Source organism: Heterocephalus glaber, unplaced genomic scaffold (assembly GCF_053883595.1).
Source record: "Heterocephalus glaber isolate CG9 unplaced genomic scaffold, H.glaber_assembly_v1.0 deba00001531, whole genome shotgun sequence".
Taxonomy (NCBI): Eukaryota; Metazoa; Chordata; class Mammalia; order Rodentia; family Bathyergidae; genus Heterocephalus; species Heterocephalus glaber.
In genome coordinates, this window is record NW_028258329.1 from 14,898,235 (window position 1) to 14,922,009 (window position 23,775).

Sequence of the window (23,775 nt, forward strand, 5' to 3'; positions counted from 1 at the left end):
ATAAAACTGTTGAGGCTTCACAATTGGAAGTTTTATTAATTTGTTTATTTTAGTATTCACCATTACACTTTAGATTCATATTTAGCCCAAATCTTTTATCATAGTAGGTTTCAAATGGTTTTCAGTAATAAAATCTAGAAATGGCTGTACATTTCTGTTATGATTTGGTTATTTACATTAGTAAACATATATGATTGCTGTTTGATTTTGTTTTGCAGCTTTGCTCCATGAGTAACCTAAAGAAACTCATTTCAAAGACAACTCTGCCTTTGTTCTCTCTCTCTGTGTACTTGGATATTGGACTTTTCTTCTTGGTCTGTTTTATATCATCAGTTTGAAATTATTTTACCCAATTACATTATTCTTCCCATGTGCCAGACTATTTTGTAAGCTCCCCTGCTCCAAGTACTGGGGATTGAACTCAGGACCACACTGTGTCTTCTGGGCTTTAACTTGAAATCTCGTGCCTCAGTCTCCCAGAGTGCTGGAATTACAGGAATGGGCCACCATGCCTTGGTAGCATTTCCCTTTTCCTAACCTAAAATTTGATCTTGGTCAGTAATGCTGATGTTCTCATTTTCAAAACAATCCTCAGGTGCCCGTGTTTCTGACTTATTAAGTATCCTCGAGCTGTAGACATAGAGAAGACAGTAAGTAGTAAGCCAGTAACTGTCATGGAATAGGCAAAGAAATGCACATTTTGACAGAGATGAACCTAGCTTCTATATAAATACACAGTTGACTCTTGAACAACATGGGTTTGAATTGTGCCAGTCCATTCACATGCAAATTTTATTTTTTGGAAATTTGCTGTAATTTGAAAAAACTTGCAGTGGACCTCATGACATGGAAATATTGAAAAATTTAAGAGAAAGGTGTATCATGAGTTCATAAAATATATGTAGATAACTTTCACCATTTTCTACCATAAAATATACACAAGTTTATTATGAAAAGGTAAAAATTATCAAAATGTAGGCACACAAGACTAGACGTGGTGTTCAGAGTTGAGAGAAATGGAAAGATGCACGATCATATCCCAAATGGACAAGATTAACTATAGTTTATAGTGTATTACAGTAATTTGTAGCCACCGCCTGCTCCTGTTGCAGTGATCTCAGTGTGGAATATCCACTTAAAATGCCACATCATGCAGTTTCTCTCTTCACTGATTCTCACCAGTAAATTACATGTATCACAGTAAAAATCACTTTTGTTGTACTTATTTTCACCTTTTGCAATGCGTACAGATGTAAGATATGTGTTAACTCACTGTTTATGTTATTGTCAAGACTTCTGGTCAGGAACAAGCTACTATTACATTTTTAATGAGTCAAAAATTGTATGTAGGGCCGGGGATTTAGCTCAGTGGTTCCGCTGCCTGCCTCGCAAAGCACAAGGTCCCGAATTCGATCCCCGGTACCCCCAAAAAAATTATGTGTAGATTTTCAACTCCATGGGAGGAGTGGATTGACATCCCTAACCCTAATGTTGTTCAAAGGTCAGGTATAAATCCACATAATATTTAAATAAAAATTTTATTTTATTGCTTATAATTTATAGTCACTGAAATGACCTAAATCATCTGGGAAGCAATAGGGTTGAAAAAGAGAAAGTGCGTTACTGAGTGAGTGGAGGTTGGTTAATGTGGATTGTTTCTTAGCGGAGGTTCTATCTGAAGTGCCTGGTTTGGTCTGGGTATAAACTAAATATAACTGTGTTGGAGTCTAAGCAGATACTTCGCTGTCGTGGTTTATTTTTATTGTGTTCCTTTCAATTAACTTTCCCTGACATCTGTACTTTGTCGTCTCTGTCCTCTGACTTAAGCAGGCAAGAGGAAAAATTAATTTTTAAGAATTTAGTTATAAATAATGTTATACATTATGCCTCTACCATAATACGGGTTTGTCTCATTATCCTACGTTGTATATTGTTTTAAAACATCTTTACTTTTTCCATTTTACCCACACTGTGGTTAAAACTTTAGGGATGTCTCCGTTCAACATAATCAGATAAATTTGTTGTGAATCCTTATTGGGGGTATTTTTTACCCCTTAGAAAAATTTAGGTCTTAGTTGGTACTGGTTGTATTTGATATTTCATTTAGTAGTCTGATGTTTTCACTTTATCATACCCTTATTTATTGTGGTCTTTATAATTATTTTGAGGCCCTGTAAAACATTTTGAATATTTAAAACATTCAATTAATGTTGAATGTTAACTTCTGATTTTTTAAAATATTAAAATGAATGCTAAAATTAGCCTCATCTTTTACTTACTGATTTTTGTTTCTGTTAAATTATTTTCTTAGGGTAAGCTCCAAGAAATTGTATAAGTGGGTCAGAAGATATGGCATTTGCAACACCACTGTTCAATGCAATCTTGCCTGCCTTAACTCTGCATTTCTTTCCTTTCTTAAATCAGTTGGCACCTGTAGGGTACTTTAAGGCTGTACAATATTTTTTACAAGGTTGGCTACAAATTAGAGTCACTTGGGGATTCTGATTACACATTAGAATCTCTGAGCTTCAGAAAACAGTGGTGCCTACGGGCTGCCTCTGGGGATTTGGATTTAATTGGTGTGTGGTGTGATCTGTAGCTCAGGAGTTTTAAAAGCTCTCCAGGCAATTCTAAAGTGCAGTCAAGGCTAACATACTGTTTTAATGAGAAACCTGGGCTTAACATTACATCTGAAAATTATTTCCTGAACTGGGTTAGTGGCTTAAATCTGACTTCAAAAGAGAACAATAAGCCATATGATCACATCAATAAATATTTAGATGTTAGTCTAGTATAAAATTAATTTAACTTATGTGTATGTTATTATATTAGATATTGATGCCTATGTAACTTATAGTAGGATATGGAAAATTACATTTTAAGATCTTGAAAGAAATGTAGTAAAATGGGGCTAGAACACATAACTTTGGCTATTACAGGAGTTTGTACTCAGGAGTCAGGAAGCCACTGAGTAAGGGAGCCAAAGTAAACCCTCAGGATAAAAGCAAGAGAGAAAAATGTTCATGGAAATCATAGGCCACAAACTATACCTCATATCAGTAATGTACAGTGATCTGGAACTTGCACGCTCATCTGCCAAAATGCATATTTTTAAAGTATTGTTTGTTTTGATCTGCATTCTTCTGTGTAAAACAGGCAGGAGAGGCATTACTTGGTGCTATAGGATGTTTGCCCAAATTCAGGCTCTGTTAACTTAATAGCTTTAAGTAAAGTTACTCCGTTTTCCACTTTACTGTAGTTTCTTTATCTGTAAATTGGGATAATATTGTAGTTCACACAATAATTAAGAGAATAAATGAGATGATAAATTCAAAGTGAATGGTTCAATATCTGATACAGTCAATTAATAAATATCAGCAATAAAAAGTGGGTTGAGCGTGTATCCCCTTCTTTGTAGAAGAAAGTATAAACTAATGAGTATTTATTGGTAATACATTAAGTCTGTACATCCTATTTATATATATAGTTCTTAAATCAACTATATAGGAAAGCTATTAAGTCCCCCTCCTGTTGTTTTGGTTTTTTTTTTTTTAAACAGATGGAGGAACTTGGAGGTGTAGAAGCTAAATCATTTGTTTGAGATTAGCCCATAGTATAAGTGAGATTCTAGTTCAACCTTAACTTTCATGTGTTTTCCATCGTACCCTCCCTGTAGTTAAGACTTTAGGGAAGACTCCCTTACACATAATTAGGTAAAATTTTAGTGAATAAATATGGGGAGTTGGGCTGGGGATTTAGCTCAGTGGTTCCGCCCGCCCGCCTGCCCTGCAAGTGCAAGGTCCTGAGTTTGATCCCGGGTACCCCCCAAAAATGTATATGGGGAGTATTTTTTTTTTACTCCTTATAAAAAGTTAGGTGTTGGTTGGTGTCAGTTTGTGAACATGTGCTGAGCTATGTGGGCATGCTGTTTTTCACAATGAAAGGGTTGATACTGTCCTTCATTTGAGTAGAACATGCTCAAACAGTGAGCTCAGCATTTGTCCTCCATTTTGTGGGAATCTTATCAATGCTTATTGTACTCAGTATTTTAGCAGATGATGGACTTTGGAACTTTTTTTTTTAATCAGAATGTTCATGTGTTGGAAAATGATCTACTTGGAGTGAGTGGACATTCTTTTGGATCCTAAAGAAATTTTTCCTTAAAGTCCTCTTTGTTTCATTCTGCCTTCAAATGACCCTAAATACAGTACTTAATGCTGCAGACACTCTGAAGCATTCCTCTATTCTGTCGAAAGCAGTATTATATAGTGGAGAGAACATATGTTTTGCTTATTGGAGATGTGCTGAGTACAGCCAGTATTAATTACTTATTGAATGCCTTATGTGTGTCAGGTATTATTAGATAATTCGTTTACCAGCCTCTTTGCCTCAGCAACTTTGTAAAGAGACTGTTACCATCTTTTTATAGATCAAGGTACTTTGCTCTCAGATTGTCTAGCCCAAATTCTTCTTGTAAGTGGTAAAGTTTGATCTTGAACTCCGGTTTGTCAGATTGCTAATATATGTGCTGTACCTTGAACAAATGAGTTAATACTTCTGAGTCTCAGTTTCCTCATTTCCAAATCAGGAATACTATTACTTTGAGGGAGTCATATGAGTATTGAATAGTGTACTTAAAAGTACCTGTTGCAATACCTGTATCTTGGCAGATACCTCAGTAATACTAGTTTTTCTTTGCCTTAAGCAAATACTAGTTGTAGAAGAGTAAAAGAATTATTTCCTCTGCCTTTTGGAAAGTTAATGTTGAGGTTTTTTTTTTTTGGTACCGGGGCTCAAACTTGCACTTGTGAAGCAGATGGCGGAACCACTGAGCTAAATCCCTAGCCCAAAAGTTAATGTTTTATATTTAACTTATTTTATTAAAAATTTCAAACTCATAGAAAAGATGCAAAAACAGTACAGTGAACTCTTCTACACTCTTCTAAATTCATCATTTGTTAGCATTTTGCTACATTTGTTGTATGTTTGTGAATTCTCCTAGGTATAACTCACCAAGCTCAGAGTATAAGCTGCAGACATCTTGACCCTTTGTTCCTAAATATTTTAGCATTTCCTAAGAATATTCTCTTTTGAAGCAGTGCATTTATCAGAGTTAGCAATTTAACATTAATACAACATGTAGATCCACTTTTCACCATCTGCCTGCTGATAATCTTTTAAGTAAATATTTTTTCCACCCGATCTTGCTCACAGACTGCATTTAATTGTCATGGCTTTTTAGTCTCCTTTGAGTCCCGTGCATGTTAAGCCATCACTGCTCCTGACATCAGGTTGTACTAGAATTTCTTCAGGCTATCTGTCCCTCCACAGAAAGTGATGACCTCAACCCATTTTAAATGTATTGAGGAAAACAGGAGACTGTTCCTACTTTTCTGCCCTGTAGTGGAATCCCCACAAAACCTACAATTACCAAGAGTTTGTGCAAGTGGAGACCTTAACGCTTCAGAAGATACATGGTCCATGTCCTCATTAAGGGTTACAGATGAGTAAGAAGATCATCACAGTGAAGTGCAAGCCTTGTCAACCTCAGAAGAAAGATTGTTTCTGGATTTGTATTAGAAACCAGATATAATTCTAGGCTCTCAAGAATGTTTGAAAACAGTGTAAATTGTCTTGATAGAAAGATTGAAAGTTTCAGGGAAATGGTATCAGCCTTATGAACCTTGAAGCTTGCTCTGAAATCTGAAAGAAACTTCAATATTGTCTAATATAGTGATAATGAAGTAATGCCTGTACTACATAATTGCCACAGCTAATAATAAAATAACTTTCCTTTCTTAAGACTAGGAGTTTTCGGGCTGGGGATGTAGCTCAGTGGTTCTGCCGTCTGCCTCCCAAGCACAAGGACCCAAGTTTGATCCCTGGTACCAAAAAAACAAAAGACTAGGAGTTTTCCTATGTGAATGAAGAAAAAAAAGCAATGGAGATCTCTATAGACCTTCCTGCATTAGTTATATTCCTTCATCTGCAGGTCTTTTTTTCACTCACTTTTTTAAAGGTCTCAGATAAGACTGTGGTGCTTCTTAATTCACCAACTAAAACAACCACAATTTCTTGTGTGTTGTAGGTTTTTCTGTCCTGCTTGACTTGATTTGGTGACAATAAAATTTTTATACATAGTTTCCAAGGTAAACTTCAGGTACCCAGGCCAAAATATAAGGCTGAGGGACAGCTTAATTACTAACTGTAGATGTAAGAAGGGCTTATACTTGAGAGAATATTTGCTGTACAAGTCCAGAGTATACTGAGTAGTAAAAATAACTTCAAAATGGGCAATATGGTAATTGTACATAAAGAAATTCTATACTTTGTGCTTTGGGAATAGAAAATATTCAGGCTTTTGGAATTAACCTAAGATTTTAGGATTGAACCTCATAACCCAACCAGGAAGAATGGTGGATGGAAGAGAAAGTCAGGTTTGCATTTTCTCTTATGGCTCTGTCGTCATAGAATCTGTTTCTGTGTATGATTTTATCTGAAAACATTCAGCTACTTAAAACTCTGAAAATTTGTGTTTTAGATGTTTTTGTGACAGTATTATCAAACCATGGGCTCTTGAATTTCTTTATAGGTCCTTCAGTCACTTTCTTCACAGGGCAGCTGGCCGGTAACAAGAGTAGCTGCAAGAATACAGGTTATTTAGCAAAGGTCTAAACTAGTGTAGTACTCAAGGAATTGAAATAAGGGGCTGAATGAAAGAAGGCATTGCTTATGTAAAGTCTATATAATGTTTTGAACACAGGAAACTCTTACTAGGGATAACAGCGCCTTCACTAATGGAAGTAAGTTTGGAGTTGCAGCTGTTTTTGAGAGTGGGGGCAGTATAAAATTGAGGTTTGAAATTTGAGGATCCCCACTGGACACCTTGATGAAGACATTCATAAAGTAGCTGTAAGTGTGAGGTAGGAGCTGTTAAACTCTGCGGCTAGAAAGAGGTTTGGGAGGTGAGCTGGGACTGTGAGAAAAGATGAATGAAAGAAGAGGACTGAGTTAAGAGAGTTTATTTACATTCACATCTAAGATGTGAAAAGAAGAGCCAGGGATAACAGTGGAGGGATAGCGTATTTTTGTGGATGTCAAGTGTCAAAAGAAGGGTCAGGTCAACATTTTCATGTTCTTGAAAATTTAAGACAAAGGATGGCTTCTGGATTTTTGGATTTGTCACTGACTTTTGGCAAAGAAGTTTCAGTAGCAGTGGGATTGAGTAGGAGCCAAGTTGCAGAGCCTGAGAGTGTTTAGAGGTAGGAGTTGAATGAACATTTGCCTCCTTCAATGGGAGGATAACAACATAGTGGTTCCATGGATTACATGGATTACACTATCAGCCCCAGCATCAGTGACAGTTTGTGCCTAATAATTCCTTATTATTCCCTCTTTCCCCCAAGTTGTAACAACTAAAGATGTCCTCAAACATTGTCAAATCTCCTTTGGGGACCAAATTCCTCAGCTGAGAACTGCTGATCTACATGGTTGATAAAGATTGCTGCTGCTTCCATCCTCTGCAGTGATTCCCTTTACTGTCAGTGATGCTTGGTCCACTGTTGGTGGTGGGAAAGGAGAAGTCCAGACAGTGGAAAATTAGAGGCAGCCAGGAGATGACCCTGATGCAGGGTCCTATGGAGGGCAGGAGGAAACAAAGCCAAACCACTGTCTAGAAAATGTATCTTGAGAGGGTAGATAGAGATACATAAATCCCTCCCATTTTTGGAGTGATAAAGATGATTTTTGCTCACAGGAGATGACCTTTAGATTCTTACTAAAACAGGAATAAAGGTCATCTGAAAATAAGTAGACAAGGCTAATAATGTTTGGCATTTGTGGAAATCCTACACTATGGGTATGTGGATTGATACACAGCAGAAGCATTACAGAGCAACAGTGAGCCGTGGTTGATGAGTGACTTTAGAAAATAATAAAGACATTAATGTCTTAATAAAAATTTTTAAAAATACCAAGTTACATGTTGAGGTAGAAGAAAGCCTATAACCTAACCACTCTGACACTGTTTTTATTTGCACGTTCTACTTTTTAGACTTAATCTACATTTTTATTTTGCTTATTCACAGATCATTGTAGATTTCAGTATTACTGAACTGTCATTTCAGTTAATTTTTATGGCCATGTAATAGTCTGGATTTTGTCTTTAAGTTATGATACAGTTTTTTAGTTGCTAACAGGCTGTTTACAGTTTTGAGTTGCAGTAAACTTTATGCATAAAACTTTGCCAAATTTTATTAGTGGACACAGTGAAGGTTTTTATACATTTAACTCAGAGCCGAAAATGTATTTACTTAAGTGTTACCCATCACATTGAAAATTGCAACCCTCATCACACCTTTATTTTTCTCCAGAACACTTGCTGTTCTCTAGATGTTTTGCTTACTTAACTTCTTTTATCTCCCTTGCTGAGTATATAAGCTACCAACAAAAGTGAGTTTTAGTCACCACCTTGAGTAGTGCCTGGGAAATAAATACTCGATGGATGCATAAATGGTGGAATTTAAATGGTGGAATTTAGTCCTGTAGGCAAGATGGGTATGGCAGAGTGTCAGTGACAGTATATTCATGGAAGCCAGTGAAAAAATAATTGCATTGAAATAATTGCATTGACAGGTCTTTCAGGGAAGCGGGAAGCAACAAAAGTACATAGAAACAGTGAGTTGGGAGATTGAATAGTTAGTGCCTGAAGGTAATGTGACAACAAAAACACGTTCCTCTAGAGGGAGAACATGGAAGAAGTAGAAGGTAAATAGGTTGTGGTTAGCGAAGGGAATTTCCCAAGATTTAGATAATAAAAATGAATTAGAAGGTTAATGTATTGCTGTCTTTCCCTGAGAATAAGCTATATCACTTTTTAATTGACCCTTACTTGGCCAACAAGCCCTTCTAAGCTTGTTATAGTGGGTTCACATTGAGTAGTGGTATATAAATCAGGTTTTGTTTTCGAAGGTCTTTATTGAAATGTGGCTGTACAATATATGCTAATCTGAGCAAGCAGATAATACCAGGATTGTCTGTTGTACAGTTAGTTAAATGCATTCAGAGACAAGGTCAACCCCCGCTTGAAAGCTAAATTTCCTGTGTCGCCCCCCCCCCCATTTGGTGTAGCAGATTGATCTCCTAAATGATTTCATTGACTTTTTAAGTGACTGTCCTATAGGTGCTTTTCTATTTGAGATCATTTTACTCAAAGTAGAACAATTTTGCAAAACATTTAGCACATAGCATATGCTAAGCTTATTTTAAGCAACTGTAGGCAGCCACTATCAAGTAGGGAAATTACAATAATGTTCTTTTGGAGCACACTTGTTACTCTGAGCCAGTGCATTGTTTTTTGTCATCTTACAGGTTTTCCACTGTAATATATATATAGTTGTTGTTGTTTGTTTGTTTGTTTTTTGTACCGGAGATCGAACTCAGGACCCTGCACTTTCAGACAGGCGGCGCTTTCAGACAGGTGGCGGCACCACTGAGCTAAATCCCTGGCCCTGTATCCTATTTTTAACTTTAAAATTCCCATTTATTCTCAAGTGAATTGTTAATTACAGATAAATATGATTTAGTAGGAAAAACTCTGTAGAGGCAGTTGAAGTACTCTTTTTCTTATATTTGTCAACAGATGGCCTGTTTCTTAATTGATTAGGTTCTTCCATTTCAAAACAGGACAGTGGTCTCAAATCAAACCCTTCTTCCCCCCAGAATCTCTAGGATACTTTACCATTGTACTGTTTGCTTACGCTTATGTGATATATAATACATATAATATGAGAGGCTCAAGATGTTAATGTCATAAGGAAAGAGAAAATAAAGAGCATTCCACACAATGAGGAAAAGGTGGATGGAAAGCATAATCTGTTATTTTGCCTAATCTTTTAGCTACTAGATTTCAGAATACAGGATTGTTTTCAGTATGTTTAAAGATTTCAGAGGAACAAGGTTTTCTGATAAATGTAGGAAACAAGGTGAGTAAGGAGAAAGTCTTACTAGGAATTATTTTTAAATGAATCTAAACAAGAAGAGGAGTAACAAGGAGCATCACTGTGTGACTTGTTTATGCCAAATACTATAAACACTTTGTGTTGATTTTCTCTAATCCTCAGAATAGTGCTTGGATTGTAACATCCCTGTGTGCACATTATAGAATTAAGTCCCACAGAAGTTAATAAACTTGTAAAACATTGTATAGCTAGGAAACAAAAGAACTGGATTCAGATCCAGAAATCTCCCAATTCTGTGCCTTATACCCTATCAGACTATCAAGAACCAACAGTGACACCAAGGATTAATGCTTCAGAAATTTATATTTCTGTTAAATGTAGAAGAAACATTTGAAATATTTGCCAGAGTATAGTTATTGAAAATATAAGATTGGGGCCGGGGGTTTAGCTCAGTGGTTCTGGTGCCTGCCTTGCAAGTGTAAAGTTTGATCTCCGGTACCAAAAAAAGGAAAGAAAGAAAATATAAGATTGTTTGGTGTACCATTGCATACTTCATCTTCTTATTTCATGTCCCGAAATTCCTTCATCTGGTGTGAAAAACACAACTAGAGTGGGTAGGCATTGCAAACAGATATTATGGGCATGGGTATATATGTATGTTCTAGAAGCAATGCTTAAATTTGAGGTACTATTGGGCCGGGGATTTAGCTCAGTGGTTTTGCCGCCTGCTGCGCAAGTGCAAGGACCTGAGTTCAATCCCTGGTACCAAAAAAAAGAAAAAAAATTTGAGGTACTATGGTCTCTACAGTAGAAATCTACTTTCCTTGATCAGCAATTGGCTTACAGTATTGGAAAGATCATTAGAACCACATATAAGAGATTTTCTGTATTCAAGTATGAAATTTGTTTTGTTTGGTACTGGGTACTGAACCCAGGAGTGCACTACCACTTGAGCCACACTCCCACTTTTTTTTTTTGTACTGGGGATCGAACTCAGGACCTCCACTTGCCAGGCAGGCACCGTGCCACTGAGCTAAAGCCCCGGCCCTCCGTGTTTTTTACTTTTGAGACAAAGTCTCATCATGTTGGCTCAGGCAGGCCTCAATGTGGAATCCTTCTACTTCAGCCCCCTGAGTGGTTGGGGATACATGTGTGTGCCACAGTGCCCAGTTAGATTTCTTCTATGAGACCTGTGCCAGAAATGGTTGGTTATATGCCTGAACCCTTTGTCAGCTTTATTGGTATATATGTTTATAATATTGTAAATTGAGTAAAATTGTTTTCTAAATTAAAAAAAAAAAATTGAAAGTCTTCTTAGACCCAAGAGCGTCATTTAAAATAGGTTTTTAAATCATACAAGGACAAAATAATTTGGTGTTGTAGGGCTTTTGTTTTTTACTTTTTGGGTTTTTTTTCTGTGTAGTTAACTTCAGGAAGTTTGAGGCATTTCCTCTATTGTTTAAAAAAATCAGAGTGCCCTTCCATGGGTTGCAGTGACTGGTTCTTCCCTACTCAATACAGTCACTGTAATTAGCACACGGTGTAGGCTATTTTAAAGCAGTTCTTAATAAGTCTTGCTTCTATGGATAACTAGGCTTACACTTCTTCATTATTTGGTTGTTAGCAAAATATTAACCAAGATTTGACTTTTCTTTATCTTGATCCAAAGAACATACTTAGGAAAGAATCCTGTACTTTTAATTCAACATTTTTGTGACCTCTTATGAGGAAAATAGAGAGCTTTCTTACATGCTGAATCATAGGGCTGTTATTAAATAAGCCAAATTTTTGCCAAGAATAATCAGTTTAGAAATGTGTGACATTATACTTAAAGGAGCTTAAACCTATGAGTGGCAGATAGAATTTATATGTTAACCAGATTCCTTGTTTGCAGGGAGAATGCTGGGGAACCAGACTCCTGGAGCAGTTTATCCTATGAAATCCCGTGTGGAGACTGTTTGGTGAGGCATCATCGGGAGCTGGACATCTATACTTTGACCTCTGAGTCAGAATCCAACTGTGAATCCCCATTTCCTGGAAACAGTTGCTCTGGACATATTTTAAAACTTATGAACATTCAACAGCAACTAATGGTAAGGAAGATGGATTTCATTTTCAGCTGTGCATGTGTGTGTGTATGTGTCTATCTTGCCTAATGAACTAGCCATACTTAGAATATAAAAATGCTTCTACCACAGATCATGAAGCCTGTAAAGTAGTATTAGTACTAGTAGATGTCAGCACGTAAAATATAACCTAGCATAAAGATTGTAGTGGGCAGCTGAGATTTTTAAATTGATTTTTGCCATATTTTTTATTTTATTTTATTTTTTGGTACAATTTAGGTATACAGTATAATGACATTCAACATTGGAAATGTGCACCTTTACATAATCTCTCTTGGTTCTTATTTTTCCCCCTTCCCCTGCCCTCCCTTCAACCCCTCCATCACTCCCTATTTACAAAGGCTTTGTTTCCTTTTTTTCATTTTCTCATATTGATTCCATTCCCTTCTTTCCTTTCCCCTACTCCTCCCACTTCCCCTTCCCCTTTGCCCCTTTTCTTCCTATGTCACATTATCTATTATACCATTTAGACCTTATTTACACTTGCAGTTTCTCACACTAGAGAAACTATTCGGGATTTACACATGTGTGTCCTGTTTATGTCGCTTAAGAGTATCGCCTCAATGTGTGTCCATTTTGCTATAAATGTCTCTAATTTCTCATTTTTTATGGCTGAGTAGTACTCCATTTTATTTAAAAAAACACATTTTCTTGATCCAGTCTCCAGTTGATGGGCATTTGGGCTGCTTCCAAGTTGTAGCTATTGAAGACTGTGCTGCTGTGAACATGGGTGCACATGTATCACTGTTGAATGATTCTTTTAATTCTTTGGGGAAGATCCCCAGCAGGGGAATAGCTGGGTCAAAAGGGACTTCCAGTTCTAGTTCTTTGAGGTATCTCCATACTGATTTCCCCAGTGGTTGCACCAGTCTACACTCCCACCAGCAGTGGAGCAGGGTTCCTCTTTCCCCACAGCCCCGGCAGCATTTGTTACTGGTTGATTTCATGATAGCAGCCATTCTTTCTGGGGTGAGGTGGAATCTCAGCATTGTTTTCATTTGCATCTCTCCAATGACCAGTGATGTTGAACACTTTTTCATATGTTTATTTGCTATTACTGTTTCTTTGTCTGAGAAATGTCTGTTCATTTCAGATGCCCATTTTTGGATTGGGTCTTTAAATTTGGGAGGTCTGATTTGTTTAAGTTCTTTATAGATTCTAGATAGTCGACCTTTGTCTGAGGAACAGCAGGTGAAGATTTTTTCCCACATTGTGGGTTGTCTCTTCACATGGTTGGTGGTTTCTCTTGCTGTGCAGAAGCTATTTAATAAGAAGAGATCCCACTTGTTGATTGTTTGTGCTAGTTTACAGGCAACTGAGGTTTTGTTCATAAAATCTTTTCCTACACCAATGTCTTCGAGAGTTCTACCTAACCTCTGTTCCAGCCAATTCAGCGTTTCTGTTTTAATATTTAGATCCTTAATCCATTTCAATTTTAGTTGAGTGCATGGTGAGAGATATAGGTCTAGTTTTAATTTTTTGGCAAGCTGAAACCCAATTTTTCCAGCACCATTTATTAAAGAGGCTATCTTTCCTCCAGTGAGGGTATTTGTCTCCTTTATCAAAGATGAGATGACTGAGTGTGTTTGGAGTTGTTTCTACATCTTCTAATCTGTTTCACGGGTCTTCAGGTCTGTTTCTTTCCCAGTACCATGCTGTTTTTATCACAGTAGCTTTGTAGTATAGTTTCAAGGTGGGGATTGTGATACCCCCTGCCATGTCTCTGTTACCTAGAATTGCTTTTGTTATTCTGGGTCTCTTCTTGTTCCAAATGAATTTTTGGATTGTTTTCTCAAGGTGTGTGAAGTATGCTGCTGGGATTTCAATTGGGATTGGATTGAATCTATATAGCAGTTTTGGAAGTATGGCCATTTTCACTATGTTGATCTGTCCTACCGAGGAGCAAGGGATGTCTCTCCATTTTCTGATATCATCCTCAATCTCTCTTTTCAGAGAAGAGGTCTTGGATTTCTTTTGTTAGGTTGATTCCTAAGTATTTCAGTTACTTGAATGCTATTGTGAAAGGAATTGTTTGCCCTATTTCTGTCTCAGTGAGTCCATTGTTCTTGTAGAGGAAAGCTGTTGATTTCTGTGTGTTGACCTTGTGTCCAGCTATTCTACTGAATTTGGTTATTAACTCTAGAAGACTTTTGGTTGAGTTCTTGGGGTCTTCTATATAGAGTATCATGTCATCTACAAATAATGACAATGTGACTTCTTCATTTCCTAACTTTATTCCTTTTATTTCTTTCTCTTGCCTAATTGCCATGGCTAATGTTTCCAGAACTATATTGAACAAGAGTGGTGTTAGTGGACATCCTTGTCTTGTTCCTGATTTTAGTGTGAAGGATTTCAGTTTTTGACCAGTCAGTATGATACTGGCTGTTGATTTTTCATAGATGGCTTTTATCAGATTGAGGTAGAGACCATCTATTCCAATATTTTGTAAGGTTTTTCTCATAAATGCATGTTGGATTTTGTCACATGGTTTTTCTGCATCTATGGAGATGATCATGTGGTTTTTGTCCTTGGCTCTATTGATATAGTGTATTATATTGATTGATTTGGGTATGTTGAACCATCCCTGCATCCCTGAGATGAATCCCACTTGGTCAGGGTGTATGATCTTCTTGATGATCTTCTGCATTCTGTTTGCCAGTATCTTATTAAGGATTTTTGCATCTATGTTCACTAGTGAGATTGGCCTATAGTTCTCTTTTTCAGTTGGGTCTTTCTCTGCTTTGGGGATCAAGGTGATGCTTGCTTCCAGGAATGAATTTGGGAGTATTGCTTCCCTTTCAATTTCATTGAAGAGTTTAAACAGGAGTGGCAGTAGTTCCTCTCTAAATGTCTTGTAGAGTTCAGCAGTGAAGCCATCAGGACCCAGGCATTTCTTAGTTGGTAAGTTTTTAATTACATTTTCAATTTCATTGATTGCTGGTGGGTCATTTAGAATTTTTAGGTCTTTGTTCAACTTTGGTAATTCATACATATCTAGGAATCTGTCCATTTCTTCTGTGTTTTCCATCTTATTGACGTTATAGGTTCTAGAAGTAGGTATTGATGATCCTCTGGATTTCTGCTGGGTCTGTTGTAATTTCACCCTTTTCCTTCCTAATTGCATGGATTTGGGCCTTTCCTTTTACTGATAAGGTTGGCTAAGGATTTGTCATTTTGTTTATTCTTTCAAAGAACCCACTCTTGGCTTCATTGATTTTTTTTTTTTTGTACCATTATCTTAGTCTCCATTGCATTGATTTCTGCTCTGATCTTTATAATTTCCTCCCTTGTATGAGCTTTGGGTTTGTCCTGCTCTTTTTTTTTTCTAGAAGCTAAGGTTCAGCATAAGGTTGTTTAATTGGGCTTGCTCTGTTTTCCTAATATGAGTATTCACTGCTGTGAATTTCCCTGGTAAGGCAGCTTTCATTGTGTCCCATAGATTGCAATGTGTTGTATTGTCCTTGTCATTTAATTGTAGGAACTGTCTGATTTTTTCTTTGATTTCCTCTGTGACCCATTGGTTATTCAGAAGTGTATTGTTCAATTTCCGTGTGTTTATGAAATTCTTGAGGGTTCTTTTGCTATTGATCTCCAATTTCATTGTACTATGGTCTGCTGATATACAAGGGATAACTTCAATTCCTTTGCACTTACTTAAACATGTTCTGTGTGTGAGTATGTGGTCTATTTTGGAGAATGACCTGTGTGCAGCTGAAAAGAATGTGCATTCTGATTTTGTGGGGTGGAAGACTCTGTAAACATCTGTTAAGTTCATTTGTTCAGGAGTTTGATTGAGTTTTAGCATTTCATTGCTTTTTTTTTTTGTCTAGTTGATCTATTTGTTACATTGGGCTTTTGAGGTCCCCCATTACCATTGTATTAGTGCTGATTTGATTTTTTATGTCCGTTAGTATTTGTTTTATATAGTTGGGCACACTAGTGTTTGGTGAAGGTATGTTTATGATTGTCATCTTTTCCTCTTTGATTGTTCCCTTTATAAGGATGTAGTGTCCTTCCTTGTCTCTCTTAATTAGTGTGGGTTTGAAATCCACTTGGTCTGCAAAGAGGATAGCTTCTCCTGCTTTTTTTTCAGGTTCCCATCGCATGGAGTATTGTTTTCCACCCTTTAAATTTCAGTCTATGAGTTTCATTTTGAATTAAGTATGTTTCTTGTAAGCAGCATATTGTTGGATTTTGCTTCTTGACCCATTCTGCCAGTCTGTTTCTTTTGATTAGTGAATTGAGACCATTAACATTGATGGTTATAACTGATATGTATTGACTTACCATTGTCAGGACTTTTTCTTTTTGTTGGATTCTCCCCCTTTACGTTTAATTTCTTGTCGCGCCTGATGGGTTCATTCTGCTGTGCTTCCTGGGGATTTGATCCTCATTGTTCATAGGATATTATTGAAAATTTTTTGGTGTGGTGTTTTGGTATTCATGAAGTTCCTAAGGTGCTCTTTGTCATGAAAGTATCTTATTTCTCCATCAATTTTGAAATATAGTTTTGCAGGGTACGTCAGTCTCGGTTGGAGAGTGTTTTCATTTAGGGCTTTGAATATGTTACTCTAAACTCTTCTTGCCTTGAGGGTTTGCATTGAGAAGTCTTCTGTGATTCTGATGGGGTTCCCTTTGTATATGCTTTGTTTCTTTTCTGTAACTGCTTGTAGAATTTTGTTCTTCTGTTGGGTTTCTGGAATCTTCACAATTATATGCCTATGTGTGGATTTTTTTTGATCAAGGCTATTTGGAGTCCTATATGCCTCACTTATCTGTATGTCAAGTTCTTTTCCCCTGCTTGGGAAGTTTTCTGCCATTACTTCTGTGAACCTTTTTTTTTAATGTCATGTGCACTCTCTCCTTTTTCTTCCTTGACTCCAGTCAGTCTTATGTTATTCTTCTTTGCATTGTCTAGCAGCTGCTGGGTTTATTTCTTGTGGTCCCTTACAATTTTAAAGCAATTTTTCTTTTCCTGGTCACTAATTGCTATCTTATCTTCTGTATCTCACATTCTGTCCTCACATTGGCTCATTCTGCTGTGTAGACTTTCAGTGGAGTTTTTAATTCGTGGAAATATGTTTGTATCTTTTATGGATTCCATTTGTTTCCTATGTTGGGATTCCATCATGTTTCTCAGCTCCTCTATTTTTGTATTCGTGTCCTCTCTAGATTTATTAATCATGTCTATTAATCATGAGCACTATGGGCACAATCACTGGTGTTATGTGAGAAATTATTTCTGATTTCATTTTTTCCAGATCCTCTTTTGTTGCCAGTTCAGGGAGTCCACATGGTTGAGTATCAGTGTTCCATCTCGTTTCCCTTTGGGGTTGCTGTAGGTGATCTGGAAGTCTGGTTTTTGAGCCTTGTTTACGTGCCTTCTCATTTCAATGGGGGATGGGGGATGCTGTTGGGGCCCACATGGCTCACCTCCTTTGCACTGGGAGTGGTGGAATGGTGGCCCAGAAGCCCCTACCTCTGGGCTGGGAGCGGTGGAACGGCCCATATTTCTAAAGTAATGAAAAATATACCTGTTGCAAACATAGAAATATGCAACAACTAGAACTGAATTTCCTGGCAATATAATATGTCTATGTTTCTTTAACTTTATAAACTAAGTGAAGAAAACCAGTTTATGAGACTGTTGCTAAAGAACAAGAACCAAATTTAATCATCAGTAAATCCTTTCACAGCTATTTTAGTGAGTGATGATAATATTACTGTATTTAAATTGATAGTTAAATGATTTAAAGGATCACCAAAAATAAAGATTTTATAATCCACTCAATTCTGCAAGATAAAGATCCTTTAAGACATAAAAGCATGACAGACTCTTTGATAGTATAAATTATGGATAATGTAGACATCATATGGATGCATCTCTCTTGGCCATATCATCTGAAGGACTAAGTTGAGATTATTTTCCCATCCAGTTTATTTCAGAGCTGATTGGATTTGGAAAAAGCTTGATAATGATTTCATTTAAGATTGCCTAGAGTCAGCTCAGTGCCAGCATCTTCTTTTGGAGCAGGCATTATTCCTAAAGTCAGCAGGCCAAGAGACTCTATAGTAGGGGTGTCAGCATGCCTGCCTTTGCCTGCCTGTGTCTCTCCCCCTCCTTCCCCCTTTCTTCCTCTCCCCCTCTCTCTTCATCTCTTCCCCTCTCTCCCCCTCCTTTCCCTCCCCCTCCCCTTCCCTGTCCTTCCCTTGTACTGGCGATTGAACTCAGGACCTTGAACTTGCAAGGCAAGCACAGCATCACTGAGCCCTGCCTTTGCCTTTAAAAAATCATGTTTTTTCTAAAGCAGTCATTGTCCTTTAAATGGACTGCTCAGGAAATCAGTTTTTTCTCTTAGAGCTCTTTTTTACTAAGTGAATGGTAGTCCACTTGAAAATACCAAATTGCAGCCCCAGAGCCGAGGAGCAGAGGTGCCCCCAGTGCTGAGGTGACCCAAGAGGGTGCCAGCAACATGCCCCCCAATCGAAATGAGAAGACATGTAAACAAGTCTCAAAACCAGACTTCGAAATCACCTAAAGCAACCCCAAGGGGAAATGAGATGGAACAATCTGATACTCAATCACCTGGATTCCCTGAACTGGCAACGAAAGAGGATCTGGAAAAAATGAAATCAGAAATAATTTCTCACATATCAGCAGAGATTGTGCCCATAGTGCAAGACATGATCAAAAGCAGTTACATCTACCATGCCACTGTTCTTGAAAATATGAACCTAAAACTGAAATATTTAAACTGAACTGAGATGACCATATTTTGGGGATTAAAGGACACTGTGTACAAATGTACACAATAAGTATAGTCGTACCTCAGTTTACAAACTTAATTTGTTACCTGATTCTGGGGAAGATGGCTGCTTTCATGTTTGTCACCAGGTGTGTAGTTTGCGAATGGAAGCAAAGTTTTGCTGAACACTTCAGTTTGAGAACTGAAGTGTTTTGTAACTGAGGTATTACTATATTTAAGGTACAGGAGCACTCAGCTGTATTTTATAGTTGAAGAGTTTATGAAAGCACTTATAATTTGTTTTTACCTTAGGTGGAATGGAAGTTGGCTGTGCTCTTTTAAAAACTCTTATTAAAAATATCTTCAGCTTGCTCATTTGAATATGTTTAGAATGCCTATTTTAAATTAAAATTTTTGAGATTCAATTTTAATCCTTTCTTAAGTAGTTCAAAATGTAGAAAAATAGTTACTATGTGTATGAGTGTATATTTTCTTTTTAGACGGTTTCGCTATGTAGTTGAGGCTGGCCTTGAACTCACTATGGAGCCCAGGCTGGCCTCACAGCATTCGTCCTCTTTCAGCCTTCTGAGTGCTGGGATTACAGGCATGTGCTACCACACCTGGCAACTATGTGTTTTCTAAGTCATTTTTAACATCTCAGTGGCTATGTAGGTATGAGAAAGGAAAGTGATATCAGAAATGAGAAAAAAATTAATTTGTATTTGCTTAGATCCAATTATTGTGTGACCCTACAAGGATCAGAAAGAGTGAGTTTTGTTCAGTAGACTTTTGCTTATAGGTATTAGTGACATCTTTTTTCACAGACAGTTTTTTATGTGTATTTTGATTTCCTCCTAGAAAACAAACCTCAGGCAAATGGACAATCTTATGCCCACCATGGTGACAGCTCAGGATCCTTCCAGTCTGCCCATTGCCCCAGAGACTGATGGCCAGATTCTTTCCTGTGCAACAGAGCTCTCAGACAGCCAGCAGCTTTCTTCTTCTCTTGAAGAGACTGAGACCAGCCTGTGCTGCCAAGGGAGCCCTGATGAACAGATTGAAAGTTCCTGTGATTTGTCACATATGATTGAGGAAGAGAATACAAACTGTTCTTATAGGAATAAAAATACAGATGTGCAGAGAAAGGGGGAAGAGGTGGAGCTCACACCTGTTGTGGACTTGGAAACTGTGTGTGATCGAGACAACAGCCTTCAGAGCATGCCTGACTCTGAAGTAAAAGGCATGGAAGGCCTTTTATCCTGTGGAAACAGAAATGAAGAAACTGGAACAACATCTTCTGGAATGACCACAGATCAGGAGGTTCTGTGTAACACAGAGAGTTTGCTGCAGGGAGACATGGTCATGGAGCTGGGCAAAGCCCAGCATTCCGCTGGAGGTAAACTGGCAGGCAGTTCAACAGATGTCAGTGCCTCAGAGCGTTCTGCCACTATCCAGAAGGGTCTGCGTGAAGCAGCAGAAAGTACAAAGGAAAGATTTGAGAAATCTAATATCAGCACAGCTGAAGCCACCAACATACAGGTCATCAGTGAGCCTATGGATAAAGCCAGTGTTCCGAGCCCTGCCTCTGCCCCCAGAGCCCTGGATGGCAACAAACCTGATAATTCTTCACTTGCATTTAGTCTTGGAGAAATCCCTGGTGAAAAAACAGCAGAAGCTGAAACTTTGAGAAGTTGTGAGGAACATGCTGATACTCTCAGAGATCAGGTAACTCCAGCTGCTGCAAAAGACAAGATTTCAGATGGATTAGTACTGGATGTTCCTCTAGCAGGCATTTGTGAGGCAGTATCACCCTCGGAGTTAACCTTTTCTGGGATAGAAAAAGATGTGCCGCCAAACCAGAAATCAAAAATGAACTCTCCTATTGAAAGCCAAAACAGCAAATCACTGGTTTGTTCTATAACTGGAGATGATAAACTTTGCGCTGACTCTGCATGTCAACAGAACACAGTGACTTCTAGTGTTGAGTTGGTTGCAGAACATTGCAGTGACATAGTTGACCAGCCTGGAATCACCACAGCAGGGCAGCCCAACACACAAGACCCACCTACTGCTGTCTGCCAGGAAGACCCACAAGCAAATACAGTCCCTTCTGACCCTTTAGTAGATATCCAAGAACATGTGGATTTTTGTCCTCTTGAAGCTTTGGATAAAAAAGGCCAAAGAAAAGATTTGAAACTAGATACACCTTTAACAACTGTGCTTGAGGCCGCTTTACATCTGCATCCACTTGTTTCTAAAACTGAGGAAGAATTCAAGGCAGACCAGGCAGTACCATCAGGCAGCACTTTCTCTCTGGCAAGCAGTCAAGGCAATGAATCAGTAACCAAAGATGACGTACTTCCTTTTATCCCCTCCCACAAAGAAAAGGGAACAGCAACCCCGGAACTACATAGGCCTATAGTGTATAGAGGTGGCCCAGCTGGAGGAGATTTGGATCATCCTGATAAACAGCTGCCAGAAGACAGCACTGTAGGCCTGTCCACATCCTCTGCTGCTGTAGATCTTCAGCCCAGCATGGGGAATACCAGTCCTGGAGTTCTAGCTGGGGAGCACAAGAGCCCTGGCCCCTCAGCATCCCCTGAAGTTCTGGCTGACTGTTCCCTGCGAAGTATGGATAAGGGCACTTTGGCCTCTGACTCAATTTTGACTGAAGAAGGAAAAAATCAGGCAGTTCCCAAAAGCTCTGCAATGCAGGGACAAGATGACAAGGATAAATCAGTGACTTGCTCCTCCATTAAGGAAGACAAGCTTTCTTCAAGAATGTTGCTGGAAGTGCAGAGAAAACCACCACCTGGACAGGAGGCACCGGGATTCTGTGAAAAGCCTATCTCAGCTGCATGTACAGAGGACAAAGCACTTCAGCACAATAATTCACTTGTCACAGCCTCTGCCTGCCTTAAGGCAGAAACTGAACATAACAAGGAAGTGTCCCCACACGTCTCCCTGCTGACAGAAGGTGGGGCCATACAGAGCCTGCTATCACCAGGAACAAGTCTGGTTGCACACTCGAGGCAGGAAGCCTTTGGTACAGAGCAGAACAGCTTACCTGTCCTGCCACATGTGTTGCCAGATGTGTCTGAGGGACTTAATGGCGGTCGACCTTTTGCTCTGGATGTTGAAGTGAAGGACACTGAATCCCAGAGGAAAACCAATGCCTGTGAAGTGAGTGGAAATGTGACACTGGATGTTCCAGAGGTTAATTCCCTGCAAAGTCCTGCAGGGCCTAGAAGAAAGGATATACCACACAACACCCAAGACACCCCAATTTCAGAAGTTTTGTTGAACCAGGAGAAGAGTATGACCCTGAGTTTGCCAAGAGCTTTACCAGACAAAGGCGTGAGTGATCCACAGGAAGCTACAACCCCAGCAGTGGTACCTCTTGATTGGAAGAAAGAGAAGCTGGAGGAAGCAGACCACAACTGTATCACAGGTGACTCCAAGGAGGTACAAAAGGATGATGAAGCACTGGAGCCTGTTGCCATGGAACTCCCCACAGAGACAGGGCTCTCAACTTTTGATGACAAGACCTCAGCTGGCAGGAGGGAAGTCACACAGGCCTCAGGCTCAGACAAGCAAAGGGGTGCTCCCTCTCTGCCTTATGTGGTCTCAGCCCAAGCTGCGCATGTGCCTGAGGGAGCAGACTTAGAGGAGGCTGCCAGTCGTATAGTAGAAGCTGTCATCGAACGAATCAAGGCCTCGGGAGTGCTGATTATTGATGGAGAAATCAGTCACATATCACTGTCCAGTCCTGAGTCAGACCCTGTGACTGAAATACCAGAGAAGGCTTCTACAGAGAAGGTGTGTGCTTTCCTATCTGGGCAGATCCTGCAAAAGGATAGTGTTTGTGAAGAAGGCACAGGGAACCTCACAGGAGGAGGCTTTGTTGGAAGGGAAGAGCCAGAGAAGATCATGTCTGTTCAGGGGCTGGAGCCAGCAACAGGTAAGCGAAGCAAAATACAAAATTAACAGTTTCAGAGGCAGGTTCCTTTCCGAGTCTCTGTGGTATGCTAGTAAAAATATAGATGTTTTGGTTATTTTAAGGTCTTGCTTGCTCATTGAGTAGGTCGCCAAGATAATTTCACCACCATCAGGGGAGATTCATATCCTCTTAGGGTTGGGAAGATTTTACTTCCTGTACTGAAGACTCATAGCTTGATTACTTAAACCTATAAATGCTCTGTCTATCACACAGTCACAAGTGCAACTTTCCAAACCTAAAAGACAATGCTTAAATCACAGATACCTTAAAAAGATAAAGGTATTTAGCAGATGTTTTTATTCACATGGCCTACTCCTTTTTAGAACTATTAAAAAAAAATAATGCTGCAAAGGATGTGTTTTATTTACAAGCTTAAAACTCCCTTCCTCCCTGTCATCCTAGTCTGAATTTTGAGCACATTTAGAGTCAGATTGGTTTCATGAGCAGATGTAATTATCATTTTAAGCTGATGGCCCAGCATCCAAAATGGTGGCATTAAGTCATTGGTTTGCTTGAGGGGTGGTTCCCTCCTTTTCCTGACCAAGGAGCAACTTCCAGTTCCATTGCCTGTTTCTTTTGGGCAGAGTCTGGGAATTCAGGACTCTGCACAGCGCAGGGGATAGAATGCAGGATTTCCGCCCAAGCCCAGCATGCTGAGCTGCTGTCATTGGGCAGACCTTGTGTCTGCTTATCTTGGTGAAGCAGCTGCACCGAGCAGATTGCTCACACGGCAGCCTGTTCCATCTATGGGAAACCATGTCCAGAGACAGCAAAAAGAAACCACTCTTGCTCAGGGGAAATAAACTATCTGAATTAAAACTTCTTATTTCGGGTTGAGACTGAAGCTGAAACTGGAGTCAGACTTGGACTTGACTTCTGAAGTTTTAAAGGTCAGTTGGATGCATACTTTTATACCACTACCTGCTCCCAGCTGTAGACACAGG

At 38.8% G+C, this 23,775-nt stretch overlaps 1 protein-coding gene across 13 annotated transcripts in view; it reads left to right on the forward strand.

The window, feature by feature from the left end:
- The window catches only part of Akap13 (A-kinase anchoring protein 13), a 332,605-nt gene that overhangs the window by 154,728 nt on the left and 154,102 nt on the right, over positions 1-23,775 (forward strand). For all 13 annotated transcript variants that reach the window (XM_087188505.1, XM_013075077.3, XM_021264786.2 and 10 more), the window contains 2 exons: positions 11,854-12,052; positions 19,690-22,792. In XM_087188505.1, coding sequence (XP_087044631.1) covers positions 11,854-12,052; positions 19,690-22,792 — 3,302 coding nt within the window. The remainder of the gene's footprint in view (positions 1-11,853; positions 12,053-19,689; positions 22,793-23,775) is intronic.